The sequence below is a fragment of the Pygocentrus nattereri genome, chromosome 19 (assembly GCF_015220715.1).
Source record: "Pygocentrus nattereri isolate fPygNat1 chromosome 19, fPygNat1.pri, whole genome shotgun sequence".
NCBI classification, from domain to species: Eukaryota; Metazoa; Chordata; class Actinopteri; order Characiformes; family Serrasalmidae; genus Pygocentrus; species Pygocentrus nattereri.
Window position 1 is genome coordinate 16,443,211 of NC_051229.1, and position 16,922 is coordinate 16,460,132.

The 16,922-nt window shown below is 38.9% G+C and overlaps 1 protein-coding gene across 2 annotated transcripts in view; it reads right to left on the reverse strand.

Moving 5' to 3' along the window:
- atcayb (ATCAY kinesin light chain interacting caytaxin b) overlaps nucleotides 1-12,694 on the reverse strand; it is a 31,886-nt gene extending 19,192 nt beyond the window's left edge. The window contains exons 1-4 of one of the 2 annotated variants that reach the window (XM_017697155.2): nucleotides 12,249-12,694; nucleotides 9,944-10,189; nucleotides 6,273-6,379; nucleotides 1,066-1,115 (exon numbers count right to left, since the gene is read on the reverse strand). In XM_017697155.2, the coding sequence (XP_017552644.1) occupies nucleotides 1,066-1,115; nucleotides 6,273-6,349 (127 nt within the window). In that variant the 5' untranslated portion in view covers nucleotides 6,350-6,379; nucleotides 9,944-10,189; nucleotides 12,249-12,694. Of the gene's footprint in view, nucleotides 1-1,065; nucleotides 1,116-6,272; nucleotides 6,398-9,943; nucleotides 10,190-12,248 lie in introns of those variants that run through there. The other variant, XM_037547746.1, reaches the window with a different exon arrangement.
- Nucleotides 12,695-16,922: the final 4,228 nt, after the last annotated feature.

The following is a 16,922-nucleotide window of genomic DNA, read 5'->3' on the forward strand; positions in this document are numbered from 1 at the left end:
ACACTTACAGAGTGCTTTTAAAAGAAGAGGTGATGAAACACAGTGGTAAACATGCCCCCATCCCAACTTTTTTGAAACTGGTTGCTGGCATCAAATTAAAAATGGGCATATATTTTTCAAAAAAACAATACGATTTCTCTGTTTCAACATTTGATATGTGTAACGGGGAGCGTGGAGGCAGACACATATGTGGAGATTCATTATGGGCAAATCCAGGGTCATGGTCAAGACGGTCCAGGGTCATAGAGCCAACACGAACAGATTGATAGTTAGACATTATAAATACCACAGAACCTCAAACAAAGAACCCAACAAGAGAATACAATAGACACATCCAACAAACAACAATTCAAACAAAGACCAGTAAAAACAAAGGGCAAACACAGGGTTTATAAAACACAGGGATAACGAGGGACAGGCGGAAAAGAAAAGAATCACTTAAAAGAAAGAAAACAAAAAAATGGGGCAGTCGTGGGCTAGAGGTTAGGGATCTGTCCCTGGGACCGGAAGGTTGCCGGTTCGATCCCCAAGGCCGACAGTCCATGACTGAGGTGTCCTTGAGCAAGACACCTAACCCCCAACTGCTCCCCGGGCGCCGTGGCTATTGTCTTTACACTATTTTCAATTATTTGCACATCATTGCGTTTTGTTTTTATTTATATTTGCACAGCATCCCAATTTCTTAGGAAAGAGGATTGTACTTTGTAGTCCATTTTGAGAAATTTAATATAAAGATCTCTTTATGTCATTTACTTGTCAGTTAAGTTGTATATAATTAGGCATGTTGGGCTGCACAAACTGTAATAGGCAGCACTATCATTTCACTGTTAACCAAAGTTTTTAATGCAAACAGCAAGGGGCAATCTAATCCCCTATAAGATCAGCTACATTTCACAAAAAAAAAAAAAATCAAGCAGGACCACAAGATTTCAAAATTACACATCCTCCACATTATGTAAAGGTTCTATATCAATTAAAGGTTACTATGTGCATGGCAGCAACCTTATAAGAAACAAGATTTTTTTGAAGTGTAGCTTATTGACATTAGATTTTGGAACTACTCACAAGTTCTGTTGTCAGTAAGGCCGTCTAAGTCTCCATCCTCTGGCAGAGGCCTGGATAGACACAGTGGGAATACATCACTGAATTACACTGCGAAATGTGCAGCTTCAGCACAGATCCATAAATAAGCACAGCATTCCTCATCATTTATGGAGGAACCGCTAATGCCAGCGAAAACCTCAGGGCAAGCAGTTTGGCACCGTGCTCTTTAGTTTAGAGAACCACAATGACATGTCATCCATTTTTAATGAAATAACTGTGCTTTGTCTATGTGGTGCAAATTCGTATCCATTGTGCACTTCTTCTCTAGCTCATGCAGAGCATTGTTTCAGAAAGGCCTATGGACGACCGGCTAAGTCAGCACAAAGACTATAGCACTATCCACCATAGGAACAATAGACGTTTCCTGAACATTGTATGTCTTTGGAAAGAAAACAGGCAATTACTGTATCACCCCTCAGCACCCGTTGTGTTGGTGTGATCATGTTTATAAGCATGTACAATAGGCTGTGGGTTGTAGCCTCTGTCTCTGAGGACATGCACCCCCCCTGTTCACTCCACTTGTTCTGTCACTCTCTAATTAGCAAGGTCTTAACCACTGTAATATCACAGCAAGGACTGTTTAATGATGGGGTACAAGGAGACTTGTACTAGTGACAGAGAAACAAGCAATAGAAACTGCTAATTCAGATCGGAGAGATGTGCTATCCTTTACTAGGCTACTAGACAGGCATTGCTTGGCCTGTATGTAGTAATTAGCTATGATAGCATGATGTTGCAAACTCTGTCAGCTCGGGTCAGCATTAAAAGAAAGGTACTTACTGCATTATTCATGTAGAGATGAATGGAAAAAAGATAATAGCACAATATTGTATTCACTGACAGCTGAGGTCAGCATAAAAAGATGAGTGTGTACTGCTTTAGAGAGCTTTAAAGAGAAAATGGCAATCAAAACGTTTTGTTATTTCCACGTACTTGGACATAAAATGCATAAATACATGATAGTGCATCCACCTGAATGTTGCAGTTTAACCCCTTCCCAGGCTTATGACATAATAAGGTTTATTATTCAGTGGCTACATGCAAACTAGCTGAGCTGATTTTAGATTATAAAAGTGTGTGATGAAACTTTGGACCCACCGGTGGGCCTTGGCCATTTAAGGGGAATCATAATCGTAATCATACATCACAAAATAATTAATTTGAAAAATATTCAGTAATAAACAAGGCACTCTTTTCTTCTACATTTACATTTAGCTATGTTTTGTATTAATGCTCTGTTATGCTATTTGCATCAATAACTGACCATGTTGATAGATGAGACCAGGCATTAGCATGAACAAGAGATCCAGATTTAATCATTCCTCTGAGACAGGTTTGGAGTCCAAATTTTGCTTCTTTAGTTTTAAACTGGAGTGGCAGGGTGAACATTGCTAGCACTAGAAGTAAATAGTCACCCAAATAGCCCAAATCTTTTCTAGGATAATATATCACCAAAACCTTTTTCAACCCCCTCAAACCAGATCGTCATTAAAGTTGTGCAGACTTGTTGACATGGTTTAGAGTATAGTTTAACTTACTGTGAGTTATAAAAAAGCATACAGAAAACCTGAGAATTCTGATAACCATCTAAAAAATTTAGATTTAGAAAAGGGAAAAGAAATGTGTTTTATGCTTATAGCTCTAGCTCTGACTTCTCTGACAATGTTCAGATTTTTATGATAAAGTGCCATCACAGGCCATCTAAGGAACATTGGCTCCCCCTCAGTACAGACCCAAAGGGTGATTTACAGCCCAATAGTTAAGAAACCCTGCACTACATCATGTTGGCAAGTCTGTGTGACCTTCATGAAGACCTGGATGCACATTGAAAGATGTTTTGGTGCTATGCTTTTACAGAAGGGATGTGTGCTAGTAGGGTGACTACTGAGTTCTAGTGTTTGCTAAATGGAGAAACTTAACCTAGTAGCTCCAGTTAGCAACATTAGCAACATTAGCTTAATAGCTCCAGTTCTAAACCATAAGAAACAAAATCTGGACTCCAAACATGGATGAATGTTTTGGCTGAGTTAGATGTGGGGTACCATTTGTTTGATGCTATCAAAACACAGGAAAAAGAGGTGCTGCCAGAAAATAGCATTTCATTGTTGTGATAGTATTTTGATAAGAAAAATCTTATAGGATGAAGGTTTCTGCATTAAATGCTTATATTTTATAATGTTTGTAATTATATGACAAAAGTTTATGAAAGGGTGGTCGATTGACAGCCTTCTTGAATCTCTGTTTCTTGGCAGAAATCTTCATTTCTGGAAAATGTATATATTGTGATTATTATTAATATCAAATTATTTATTGAACATGTGGGTATTTTATCATATTGTATGTATAAATGCAAGCTAAGCCATGCTTTCGGTGTGTTTACCTCAGTTAACATGATATTTTTAGCAGGTCCATATAGAAAAGTGATATATCTCACTTTTTAAAAAATAACAGAGATAGATCTGGTATGTAAACAGTGTTAGTTTCAAAACAAACAGTTCACTCCCAGTCCATACATGTAAAATAAGCTGTAAAATAGCCTGGTTTGAATTAATTGTTTTCGCGATGAATGTAGCTAAAACTAATTTACAGCTCAGCTCTATTTAGCTTACAGCAGTTTAGCTCCACCCATTTATCTCACTGAAGTTATAAAGAGTGTTTCATCCCTGGCTCCTTTTTGAGTAAGGCACAATACAAGGCAACCAATCAGAACAGAGCTCATTTACATATATGTCTTAAAGGAACTATCAAAATAGCCTGTTAAATTCTAAAGGATAATAAGAGAATTGGAAAAATGATCATATATCAATGTGTGGTCAGTAAACACCCCTATGACACAGCCTTGTTCTGGAAACTAAAAAAGCAGTTGATAACTAGCATAATAATCAACTATAATAGTGAAGCGAAGACTCATCTGTGGACCTAATTTTAGCACTTAATTTAATTCTTGGCCCATCATCAGAATGTATGAGGTTTCAGCAGAGTCTATTTCATTTCTAAAACGTGCGATGAAGACACGGCCGTAGGCACTAATGGACTAAATCAATCCTAAATTTATTATTAATTCATTTTTTCTTCTGACCTGCTCTTGTCTCATGGTACATTATTTGCATTCTCATCAGTTTGTTGGCTGTTGTGGGGGTCTGTCATCACTCAATGACCTCATCTATGACTATAATGCATGTCCAACTTAATACAACACTGCTCATCCGCTTCTTCCATGTGTTTACTGCTTTTAGCATCCTCCTCTCTGCTCATGTGACCCAGAAGATCACCTGACTCCAGCCTCATTACACTACAGTACATGTGCCCTGTCCACTTACATCATACGTCACATGTTTCTTATTCTGTGTTTTCCTTGATTACATGTTGTAAGCTACTGACAGTATTAGTTTATGTCACGGTGGCTGTTTTGGACAATATTTCACAATGTTGAAGTACAAAGTATCAACCTGAAAAACATGACTCATGCTCTAAAACACCTCTCTCTGCCTGCAGAAATGTATTTTGTGGATGAGTCATACGAGAAACTCATGAATATTCTCATGACTAAGTTGTTTACTGTTTCATAGCCTACATGCAGGTTTTAGTTAATGTGATTGTATTATATCATTAAATGTAGGTTCATCATTATTTGTCATCTTCATTATTGTATTGTAAGATCGTACTGTTCACCTCTCGACACCTGGTCAGCTAATTTGTCTCTTCGTCTGTGTTCTGAGTGCCTCAGGCTGCCACATGATAAAGAATTGACTGTAGACTCCCACAGGAAAGAAAGCTCAGTCTGCGAGTCAGTTTTGTCAATAAGAAACCGAGCTTGTGTAAAGAATCATAAATGAACAGTTCTATTGACATTAAAGAGTTCTCCTTATAACATCTGCTCATCATAATTGGGAGCACATTGTAATTTTGGAGTTCAGTTAAACTACACTGAACCTTAGGACCATTTCTTGCTCTGAGTGGTAAAATTCGTATGCAAAAGTGAACAGGGGGTCAAATGACATGTTTTATTGATTTTCTAACTGAAAATAAGTTAACACATTTTCTACAGTGAACAGAGTTTAATATGGCATTTTCTACAAATGTCAGTACACAGTTTCTGTTTATTGGCTGTGTTTAACATATTGGGAAAAAATAAAACGTAAAATATGCTATTTGCCATAACTTTTGCACAGGTCACATTTAATGATTTATTTTCCACACTATGTTAAATGCGACATATAAACACTAATTGTGTATTAAAATGTGCAGAAGTGTTTTCTGTGGAGAATGTGTTAACCCTTTAAATGGCCGGGACTCCTCAGCAGGCCCAAAGTTTTGTTATACACCTTTATAATCAGAGAAAATCTCAGCCCATTTGCATTAATGTCACTGCAGTTCCTAAATAATAAGACTTAGTATGTAATAAGCCTGTGATTTTAAGGGGTTAATTTATTGTTACTTAGAAAATGACGAAAACATGCAATTTGTCAAGGGGCGGGCGAATGTTTGGATACAACCGTACAAGCACACTAATGCATAATTAATTGGGTAGTGTGAGGACCTGTGAATGAGGTGCTGCTTAGAGACTACAAGTGATTAAAATGACTCTGCTTGGCCACTTTATGAGGTTCACTATATACAGTATGTGTACAGTCAGAGACTGCAGCCCATATGTTTTCAATTGGTGTTTCTAATAAAGTGGCCACTGAGTGCAGAGTACAATAATACATGTAATAATACTATTACTGCAGGTCTTGTGCTATGAAGGAATCTGTAATCAAGTGATCACAGATCTGAAGCATTTACTATGTGCTGGTTTGGACCAGTACCCATTTTGTGAAGAACTGTAAGGAAGTTAAAGTTAAAATAAGTTAAAATATTTTCCTGATGCTTTTACTTCTGACATAAATAGAAGTGTCCATCAAGTGTCAGGTTGCCACATCAGCTAAAATTAAAGCTAGGATTAAATCAAGTCTTTCAGTGTTATGAGTGCTACTGAACAGCCAGCATAACAGCCAACAGCGTAAAACAGCCATAGGCTCTTCTGGGTCGTTGGCTGATAGCGTCAGTTCAAACATCTGCCCTCCGAATGTTTAACCCAAGTTGCCATCAGTGACCTTAAGCAAACTTAAGTGTTGCCAGCAAACTTAAGTGTCAGTGGAACTGAAATTTCTGGAGCATGCTCTTACCGAGGGAAGTCTTCATCCTGCCACTCATCCTTCACCTCCAGGTTTTCCATGCGGAGAGTGGCCTCTGTTGTGCCCATTCCCCTGTCCGGAGGCTCAGCCAGGCCACACTGCAACACATGCAGCAGACCTGGTACCTTTAAAGACTTCATCAGCAGTTCAGTATTGATTCAACTTTGAAATTCATGGAACTAAATTTTAAAGTGATGAAAGAATGGCTGCTGGGACTGTATGTAATAGAATGAGGTATAGTCTGCAATTAGACTAAAGCCAGCGCAGGCCTACTGCAAAGAAACATGGCTTAGGTCTAGGTTTGGACTTGCAATACCAGCAGTGATTCACCACCAAAAATCCTTCTCAGTCTAGGCTTTGACTTAATGTATGTCTGGGAAACAAATCCACTGGTTATGTTTCATAAGACACATCCATAACAAACCCTACTCTAGCACTGTAAGAAGTCTGGCTTATTACAATAATAATATTTATTGAGTTCTTATCACAATTACCAAGTATTCGCTCTAATGCATACAGTACTGGGCAAAAGCCAGATACCACACTTCATGTATTTAATTTCTAATCAATACAGCCACAAAGAAAGGAAATGTCACTGATGTTCAGGTCTGGATTCGGGGGTGGTCAGTCCATTATTCTGAGACTTCTTGACAGCTACACATCCTTTCAGACTCATAGCATTAAGTTGCCTTCTCACAGTGGAAGGATGAACGGAAACACCTGTGGATTTTCTCAGATCTGAAGCAGCTTGATTTTCTCCTCTTTCTCAAAGATGAAAGCTTGAAGTACTGTTTATCTGATATTGACACTTTTGGTGGTCTACCAGGCCTTTCACGCTTAAGACTCCCCTGTTCCCTGTCTCTTTGAATCAATTTTGAATTTTTTTTTTTTTTTTAATCAATCCACCTCTTTCCTTTGACGTTACCATTTACTACCTGTTTTTTGTATATCTAATCTTCTCAGAAATGTCCTGAAAAGTGACCAACATGTAGCTAATGGCTGCTTTGACTTGGAAATAAATAAATAAATATTGTTCTCTGACTTTTGTACAGTACTGTAGATCACAATCCTAGTTAACAGTAGCACAGAGTCATTTGTGGTGCATATCTATCAGCAAATATTTGAATGTTGCTCCCCCAAAGCTACCAACAGATATGAATGAGGAATAAGCCTAACACTGGTTTGAGAATGAGTCATTCTGGACATGCAAAACAGTGGTTCACAGTCCATTAGTTCAGTCCATATGAGTGCCTCTGATGTTGCTTACGGCTACATGACTTGGATCATGTGGAAATGGAATAATAAGTAAGTCCAGTGCCTCGGGCTTTATAAAGAAAATAGCTTCAGCCCACAGCCGAATTTTTTGATATTAATAAACCTCTCTCTGATATAGTCTTCTGCTTGGCTCATAGCAGGAAATAACACAAATGTGTTAATGAGTAGAATGAGTATGAGTGACCAAGAATGAGTAACCATTGGCACAAATTGAATTGAACAAAGTATTTGAGATATTGCAAACAATTTTGTTCCACTTAGCAGCTTTCTACTGTTGTGATAGTTCAATGAAAAATCTCACTTTCTCCATTACACAAATGTATAGTGCCTATAAGAAAGTATTCACTCCTTTTTTTCATGTATTATTATCATAGAACATTGAATCACAGCAGATTTAATTAGGGTTTTTCACCCTCAACAGAAACAAACTCTTTCATGAGAAAGTGAAGACAGATCTCTGCAGAGTGATTTAAATTCATTCCAAAGTATCTGATTGTATTCACCCCTGTCAGTATTTAGAAGATACACCTTTGGCAGCAATCATAGCCTTGTGCTTGTGTGGAAGGTTGTCAGCTTTGCACATCAAGCTCGGTCAGGTTGCATGGGAATTGGGAGCAAATAGCCTTTTTCAAGTTCAGCCGCTCCAGGATATTAACACTGTTGCTTTTTAGCCATTCCTGCATAGCTTTGGCTGTGTGCTTGGGGTCACTGTTGTGCTGGGATACAAATCTCCTTGCAGTCTACAGTGAGGTATGAGGCATGAGGTTTCTGTCCTCACTAGCCTCCCAGGGTCTATTGCGGAGAAGCATGTGTTCATGAAGGCATTTAGTCTGAGAACCAAAAAGACATGAAAGAGTCTGTTTCTATTAGTGTAAAAAAAACTGCAATCAAATTAAATCCGCTGTGATTCAGTGTTCTATGACAATGAAATGGGATTGAATGACAATTGAAAAGGGGGTGAATACTGTAGTTGATCAGCAGAGATAAAGGCGAACCACACTGACTTGTTAAGCAAACTCAAACAGACTTGCTTATGTGGTTTCTGACATAGATGGCTGTATGGCAGAGGTGCCCAATGCTGGTCCTGGAGATCTACCATCCTGGAGAGTTCAAATCCAACACAACTGGCTCAAACATTCAGGTGTCTCTTTTCATGGATCAGGCATGATAGATCAGGGTGCTCAATATCCACGACCAGGATTGGACACTGCTGCTGAATGGCATACTGTTAGGTTTAAAAATAGATAATTCAACAGTAGCAGCACAGACTTCAATATCTAGACTTCACTACCAATCTCTGAATTTTTTTTGATATTATCTTTTAAAGTGGGTGTGGCTTGAACCAAACATGAGTGTGAGTTACAGGATTTAGATATATTTAATGAGCACAACAACATGCAGAACAATCAAGAAGTGCTAACATTACTATCACACTTACAGAAAGTGATTTGGACAGCCAATCATCAGTCTAGATTTGTAGCAAGCATGCTAAACTGGTAAGAGTATTACTTAGATATTGAAATTTGCATTGAATGACAGAGTTTTCAGTACTTTTTAGTATTATCTGTATTATCTGTAGTAATGTGCTTGGTACCGAAAAAGTGCTAATCACAGCCACATCATTTTATAATCACAAGCACAAACAAAAGTCAGAGACCACTAATTTTGTTTATTTAATAGTTGTTGAGGCTTCTGTGCAGTTATCTGTTAAATACATGCTTGCTTCTTTTTTCCTGATGCTGAAAATAATAACTTGTACTTAATGCCCGTTCTGACTGGAATTTAAATACATGAATGAGTGGTCTTTGAGTTTTGCACAGTACTGTGTGTGTCCATTATTTGTCACAGAAAAAGTAAAGAGACCAGATTCTAATAAATTTGCAACATGCACTGTGCTGCTCATCTTTGAGGGCTTCATTGAGTGCTAATGGACATGTCAGCCAGACAGGAGGAGATTAGTGAGGGTGGAGCGACAGCACAGATGTCATCAGTCTGTTCAGCAGCTGTGCTCATCACCCACGCGCCAAATATTAACAATACGTCTGCACATGCTGGCGATGCAGTGAGCTACAGTTAGACCAATGTAATCAACAGAGTAGGTAGAGTAACTGAACAGTTACTCCCTCTAATATACCTGAAAAACAATCTCTACAGACAGCTACAGTCCAGGGTCTTCCAGCAGTAAATGGAAAAAGACACTAATTAGGTGGATTAAATGGAGCATTGAATGTGAGTTAATCAATAAAGAACTGGCACAAAGGGAATACCAGAGCAAACAGACTGGCTGCTTAGTCTGCAATTGAACACTGTCCACGCCAAAACCATGCATATATATATATAAAACCCAATGATAACCGAATAAATGATACCAATTAAAGAATGCTCACCGCAGAATGAGTAGTGTCTCTACGTGAGGTATATTATCCTGCTGTTTTCTTCCCGCTCACTCGCTCAGGTTTGGGCTTGCTCCTTTGTCAGCCGGCACCCTCTTAAATCCATAATGTTCCACTGTAGGAAGAGGAAGTCACCAGTACTATGTCTCTCTTCCTTTTTCCTCCTCTCTCTCTAATTCTCTGGCCAGGAAAAGACAGCTGGTGGCTGGCTCTCACAAGTAGTGGCTCCTTTCCCTTGGGCTGGCACAGACAAAGACGGGCAAAGATTTAGGGTGGGTGTGTGATTGGGTAAGAAGATGACTGCAGAATGTATCATCAGTGCTCTCTGAGGTGACTAGATCCTCTGCAACTAGATTGTTAGCAACTAGATCCTTATTAACAAGATTGTTAGCAACTAGATCCTCAGTGACTACATCGTCAACAAGTACTCGCCAACTGTATGCTTACTGACTAGGGCATGAGCATCTTGATCCTCAGAAACACATTTTTAGTAACTAGAACTTAAGAAGCTAGATCCTTAGCAACTGAATCCTTAGCAACAAGATCATCTGCAGCTAGATGATTTGTGACTATATCCTTAAAAATATCCTCAGAAGTCCTTAGCAACTAGATCCTGTAACTAGATTCTCAGCAACTAGATCTTTAGTCACTAGATGCACAGCTACTTAAATGTTAGTGTCTAGATCTTCATCAACTAGATTTCAGTGACTAGGCCCTGAACAGCTAGATCCCCAGAAACTTGATCTTTATTAACTAGATGCTCATCAACTAGATCTTCAGCCACTAGATCCTCTACAAATACAGTAGGTACTAGATCCTAGGCTCAGTGACTATATCCTCAGGAACTTAATTGTCAGTGACTAGATCCTTAGCAACTACATCCTGTCACTAGGTCCTTAACAACTAGATCTGCAGCAATTTAATATTTAGACACTAAATACACAGCAACTTAATTGTTAGTGTCTAGATCTTCATCAGCTAGATTCTCAGTGACTAGGTCCTTAACAGCTAGATCCTCACAAACTTGGTCTTTAGTAACTAGATCCTCTACAACAAGATTAGTTACAAGATCCTTAGTAACTAGAAGCTCTGTGGCTATACACTCTACAACTAGATTAGTTACTAGATCCTTAGTAACTAGAAGCTCTGTGACTATATCCTCAGGAACTAAATTGTCAGTTACTAGATCCTGAGCAACTAGATCCTCTAGCTAGATTCTTAGCAAGTATATCCGCAGTAACTAGATCTTCAGCAACTAGATCCTTTGGCACTAGATTCACAGTTACTTAATTGTTAGTGTCTAGAGCTTCATGAGCTAGATTCTCAGTGACTAGGTCCTGAAACTTGATCTTTAGTAACTAGATCCTCAGCAACTAGATTAGTTACTAGATCCTTAGTACCTAAGTGCTCAGTGACCATATCCACAGGAACTAAATTGCCAGTGACTAGATCCTTAGCAACTAGGTCCTGTAACTAGATCCTTAGCAACTATATGCTCAGTAACTATATCTTCGGCAACTAGATTCTTAGTCACTAGATGCACAGCTACTTAGTTGTTAGTGTTAGTGTCTAGATATTCATCAGCTAGATTCTCAGTGACTCCTGAAACTCAATCTTTAGTAACTAGATCAGCAGCAACTAGATCCTCTACAACTAGATGAGTTAGAAGATCCTAGCAACTAAATGCTCAGTGACTATATCCTTAGGAACTAAAGTGTCAGTGAAATCCTAAGCAACTAGATCCTGGAACTAGATACTTAGCAACTAGATATTGTACCTAGATGCTTAGCAGCTAGACATTCAGTAACTCAGTCATTAGTGTTCATATCTTCATCAGATAGATTCTCAGTGACTAGATCCTCAGCAATTAGATCCTGAGCTAAGTGTATTTCTACTCTGTCTGATCTGAATGCCACTGTTTAGTGTTTAAAAGGATGAGTTCCCCTTTTAAGTCTCAGTGTTTCTTTATGAATGTTCTAAGGGAGTTTTTCTTTTTGAGCTTTGATTGTAGGTATTCCTCTCAGTATTTCTTCCTCATGCACAGAGTTTTACCTGACACTATGACCCTCAGCTTGGTCATTAGGAGTTGGGACCCAGATTTTGGTAAAGCTGCTTTATGGCAATGCAGAAGTTCATTTAATCAAATTAAACAAATCCCCAGCAACTACATCTTGAGCAGCTAGATCTTCAGGGGCTAGATCTTCATCACCTAGATTATCTGTAACTGTTTCTTCAATGACTAGATCCTGTCCTGCTAGACAGTGCATGGACTAGATCATCCATGCACTTCAGTCCTTACCTGGAAGAGGTAAACCTAGGCTGCCTTTGCCTCCAGTGCTTGCTACTGCCTGGGTGGATGTTCCACTGCTGGATTTGGCTCATCTCCACAAGGGCTTAGGGAAATTCTCACTCTTATATTCAGAATAGCTGCTGTTCCAGGCAGGATACGATCATAATCCCTCTCCAGCGACGACCACCAAGCAGCAAGCAGCGCTGGGATTACGTAATCTCACCTTGGGGGCTCAGCCACCTCCCTCTGCAGTGTGCTTTTCTCTTTCAATACATGATGAAAAAGCCCTTGCTTTTTAATCTGGACTCTATTCCCCCTGTCTAAAAGAAGACCATCCTGCCTATGTCCCAGTTTCTGCTCCGATACAGGTTGGCAAAGATGGACGACCGCTCATTTTCACTGTTCCCTAGCAACAACATCACTCTCTCTCTCTGTCTCTCACTCTCTCTCTTACTTTCACACAAGCTGTCTTTAGGAAGCCCCTCCCCTTTCTCATCCCCCCTTCCCTTGCTCTCAAGCTCCTCCCTCCCACCCTTTCCCTTTCCCTCTCTCTCTCTTTCTCTCTCTCTCTCTCTCTCGCTCCAGCTGCCTTCCTCTCCCAGAGCTGCTTGGCTGTGTCAGTGAACAGAGACTCTTCCCTCTGTCTCTAGAAGCTTTGTGATTGGACAAGCTCCATTCTCTCTTGCACTACTATTGGATGAGAAATTCTGTTGTGTCCCCACATTCTGTGCAATGATGTCATCGGTTAATTCTTGTGGGACTTTCACGCTGTAGCCCGCAGCATCAGTTCAGCACACGTGGCATTGCGTATAAACCATAAAGCCTAGACTGTATTTATACAGATTCACCAGAAAAACGTCAACAGATATGTAGTTATCTAATGTTGCATAGAATGCCTATTAATATCTGTTACTGCACTGTATTACATTGGTAAAGTACACTATGGCCCAATGTATTTGGCCACTAGACCATCACACCTATATGGCCTTGTTGGTCCCATTCCAAACCGTTGCCTCCTCTCTCCTTTGCAGCTATACTAGTCCCCACCAGCCTTCTGGCAAGGCTTTCCACAAGATTTTGAAATGTATCTGTGGTAATTTATGCCCATTCAGTTAAAAAAGCATTTGTGTGGCATTGATTTTAAACGGGAAGGCCTGGCTCACAATCGACATTCCAGTTCATCCCAAAAGTGTTCATAGGGGCTGAGGTTAGGGCTCTCTGCAAGGCACTGGAGTTCCTCCATACCAAACTTGTCAAACCATGCCTTAACGGACCTCACTTTCATTTCGGCACAGTCATGCCGAGGTAGAAAAGGGCCTTCCCCAAACTGTTGCCACAAAGTTGGAACCATACAATTGTTCAAAATGTCTTTGTATGCTAAAGCATAACCATTACCTTTTACTGGCACAGTGCTTGAGGGTAGACTGGATGAACTTGGCTGACCAGTGCTTAAGTGCTCTCAGTATGGACTCCATTAGTGGACAGGCTGGGCAGTCGAGCAGAAGCTAATGTTATTAGAGCTTCTATAAATACATTTCAAAAGTCACTGCTTTTTCATGCCCTGGAAGTCTTTAAGGCTGTGCCCTTTATAAAGATCTTTTAATTGATCAATGTAGACATGTGCCATTTTGCTATGTAGAAGCACAATTAAATAAAAATGATCCAGAATGAAATACCAAACTGAGAATTGTGTTACCATTTGATCATATTGTCTTAAGCATTTGAATGAGACACATGCCTCATCCTGAAGGCCCACAGCCATGCAATGTTTTGTGTTTTCCTGCTCCCAACACAACTGATCCAACTAATCAACTCATTAATAGCTCACTATTGATTTGAAGTGGCTGTGTTAAAGCAGGAAAGCCACTAAAATGTGCAGGGTAGTGGGCCTCCAGGACAAAGGTTGAGAAACACTGTTGTAGACATCGCAATGTCTGGTTCCTTTCACCACCACTGACTCAAGTGCTAAATATTAAGCAATGCTATTTCACCTCACAACATTAAGAATGACTTAATGACGAGTGACTTATGCATGGTAAAAAATAAATAAATAAAAACAGTGGCTCCAGAGCTGCATGCAGCTCTTGTACTGCCCTGAAATGGCTCCATAGCAGCATCAGATTTTTAGGTAAAAATAATATATACTTTGCAGTAAAATGAAGCTCTGCTGATTGTTCTAACACAGTTTCAACGATAAATGATTTTAAACGCTTGAGTTAATGTAGCCTATAACTGCTAATTTACCAGCCTTTAACCCTATTGGCACTCAGACTGCTTGTCACATAGCAACACAGACAACAATGTCACCTACCTAGTAGCTAACGAAAAGACAAAAAGAGAAATTTACGATGAACATGATTTGGAGACAAATGGACTTATTTGCATTTATAAGCTGGTTTCCTGATTTGTTTAATCTGCAACGAGACATTGTCAAACACTAAAAATTCACAAGGCTGAAATCAGAAATCTATTCCAGCCTCTTGTTCGAATTGTCCCATTCAACCTTAAATGGTGCAGCAGGTACATTCTGCCACCTCAGGGACCATTTAAGGTGGAAGAGAAAAATTTGAATGCAAAGCTATAGAGTGAGAAGTTGACTTTAGACTCATAAAATGTCAAACATTGGAAGACATTTTACAAAAAAGGATTTTGCTTTTCCTGGTGGATATGTGAGAGAAATGTCTGTAGCTGAGCTTAAAGCAGAGCAAAAATAAATCTGCATTTTCGTTTGTATTATATTTTTTATCCTACACTAGCAGATACTGAGACACATTTACAGCCAAGAGGGTAAAATGGACATAAAATGCTATGGCTTCCAAGGGTGTTAGATTTTTGGTAAAAGGACAAAATGGCTCTTCTTAACGTTTGGCCTGCTGACCCCTGTACTGAGAGAAAGAGTATGTTGCTGCTTTTAGGTGCTTAGCTTAACCACCACTAGATGGCACTCCGAATCAGCCAGCACCTCTGGTGGTATATGAAGAATATGAAGAACCAATGAGGTCAAATGAAGAGATCTGTACAAAAACAAATAAACGTTGAAACTGTCATCTTAAATACTTTCTACCTGATGAATAGCTTGTCATTTGTTGCTCTTATTTTGTTTTTTTTTCTGACCCTATAGTAGTGTGCAAAACAGACTTCTGCTGTTTAAACCACAATTAATGTTTATTTGCTGAATTTACTAAAGTAAAAAAATTAAATGTGAAAAATTAATTAATCATTTAAATATTAAATAATGCATTAAAAACCAGAAATAAGAAAAAGTCAAATGCAGCTTGTACAAAAGTTATGGCACATTCCAATTGGTCAAACTCAACAAAAAAAACATTATGCACTAAAATTATCAGAAAAGTGCCCGATTTAGGCTTGTTCTCTAAAGAGGATGTGTTAACTTATTTTCATTTCAACAAATCATGTAATTTGATTGGGGGGCATGACTAAGAAAAGTAGGACAGGCTAGTTGACTGGGAGTCACTGTCATTTATTTAGCTCATCTTATAAGAATGTGTGACAGAGTTACTTAGCAACTAGGTTTAGGCTGCTTCTCCTGCCCTGCCCTGAGAAACATAGGTCCTTTTATCAGCCAAGAAATATTTGATGAATGTAAATTTTATTATTTAGAAAGATTTAGCTCAGTATGTGCAAAGACCACGGTAAAAGACATGAGCTCAAATTGTACTGGGACACTTATTTCTGTTAAGTCTCCTCGTTTTAGTCTGTGTGCTCGTCAGATTACAATTACAGAGTCATCACAAAAATCCATGCAATCCAATACTTCTTAACTAGAAAGTGAAATTTGTTGAACTGAAGATCTGAAGTCAATTTGGATATTGTTTTAGGTGTTACAATGCAACAGAACAGACTGTTTTGTGTTACCATAGCAATAATACATAGGCTATTTAAATACAATATGGACTGTGCATTTAATGGAGCAGATATTGTTTTCCATATTTGCACACTGTAGTGTTTAATGTTATTTATTGTAAATTTATTGAAATTAGAATCTGGTGTTTTCAATCAATGGGATGGCAATGTGAGTGGCCACACTGAGAAAATTTAAGACCATGGTATGCCCCCCAGGAATGATCAAGATTACACCAAGAGCTAGGCACGTAATAGTTCATGAGGTCACAAAGGAACAAAGTACCTGGTGAAAGTACTTCTCTCCAAAAAGAACATTGCTGCCAATCTGCAGTTTACTAAAGATAACATGGACAAGACAGAAGGCTCCTGGAACATTGTTATGTGGATGAATGAAACCAAATAGATCTTTTTTAATTAAATATGTTTGGAGAAAAGAAAATGCTGCATTTCATCATAAAAGCCTACTCCCATCTGTGAAACATGGTGGTGGTAGTATCATGGTTTGGGCCTGTTTTGCTGCATCTGGGCCAGGATGGCTTGCCATCATTGATGGAACAATGAACTCTGAATTATACCAGCAAATTCTAAAGGAAAATGTCAGGACATCTGTCCATGAGCTAAAACTTAAGACATTGTGGGTCATGCAGAAAGACAATGACCCTAAGCACACAAGTTGTACCAAACAGTTACTGGACATGTTTAGTTGCAGTTATTACTGCACAGGGGGGTCACACCAGATACTGAAAGCAAAGGTTCAAAGCTCTCTTTATCTACTATTAGGACTAGTGTGAAAATCTGAAGAAGTTTTAGGTCAAATTT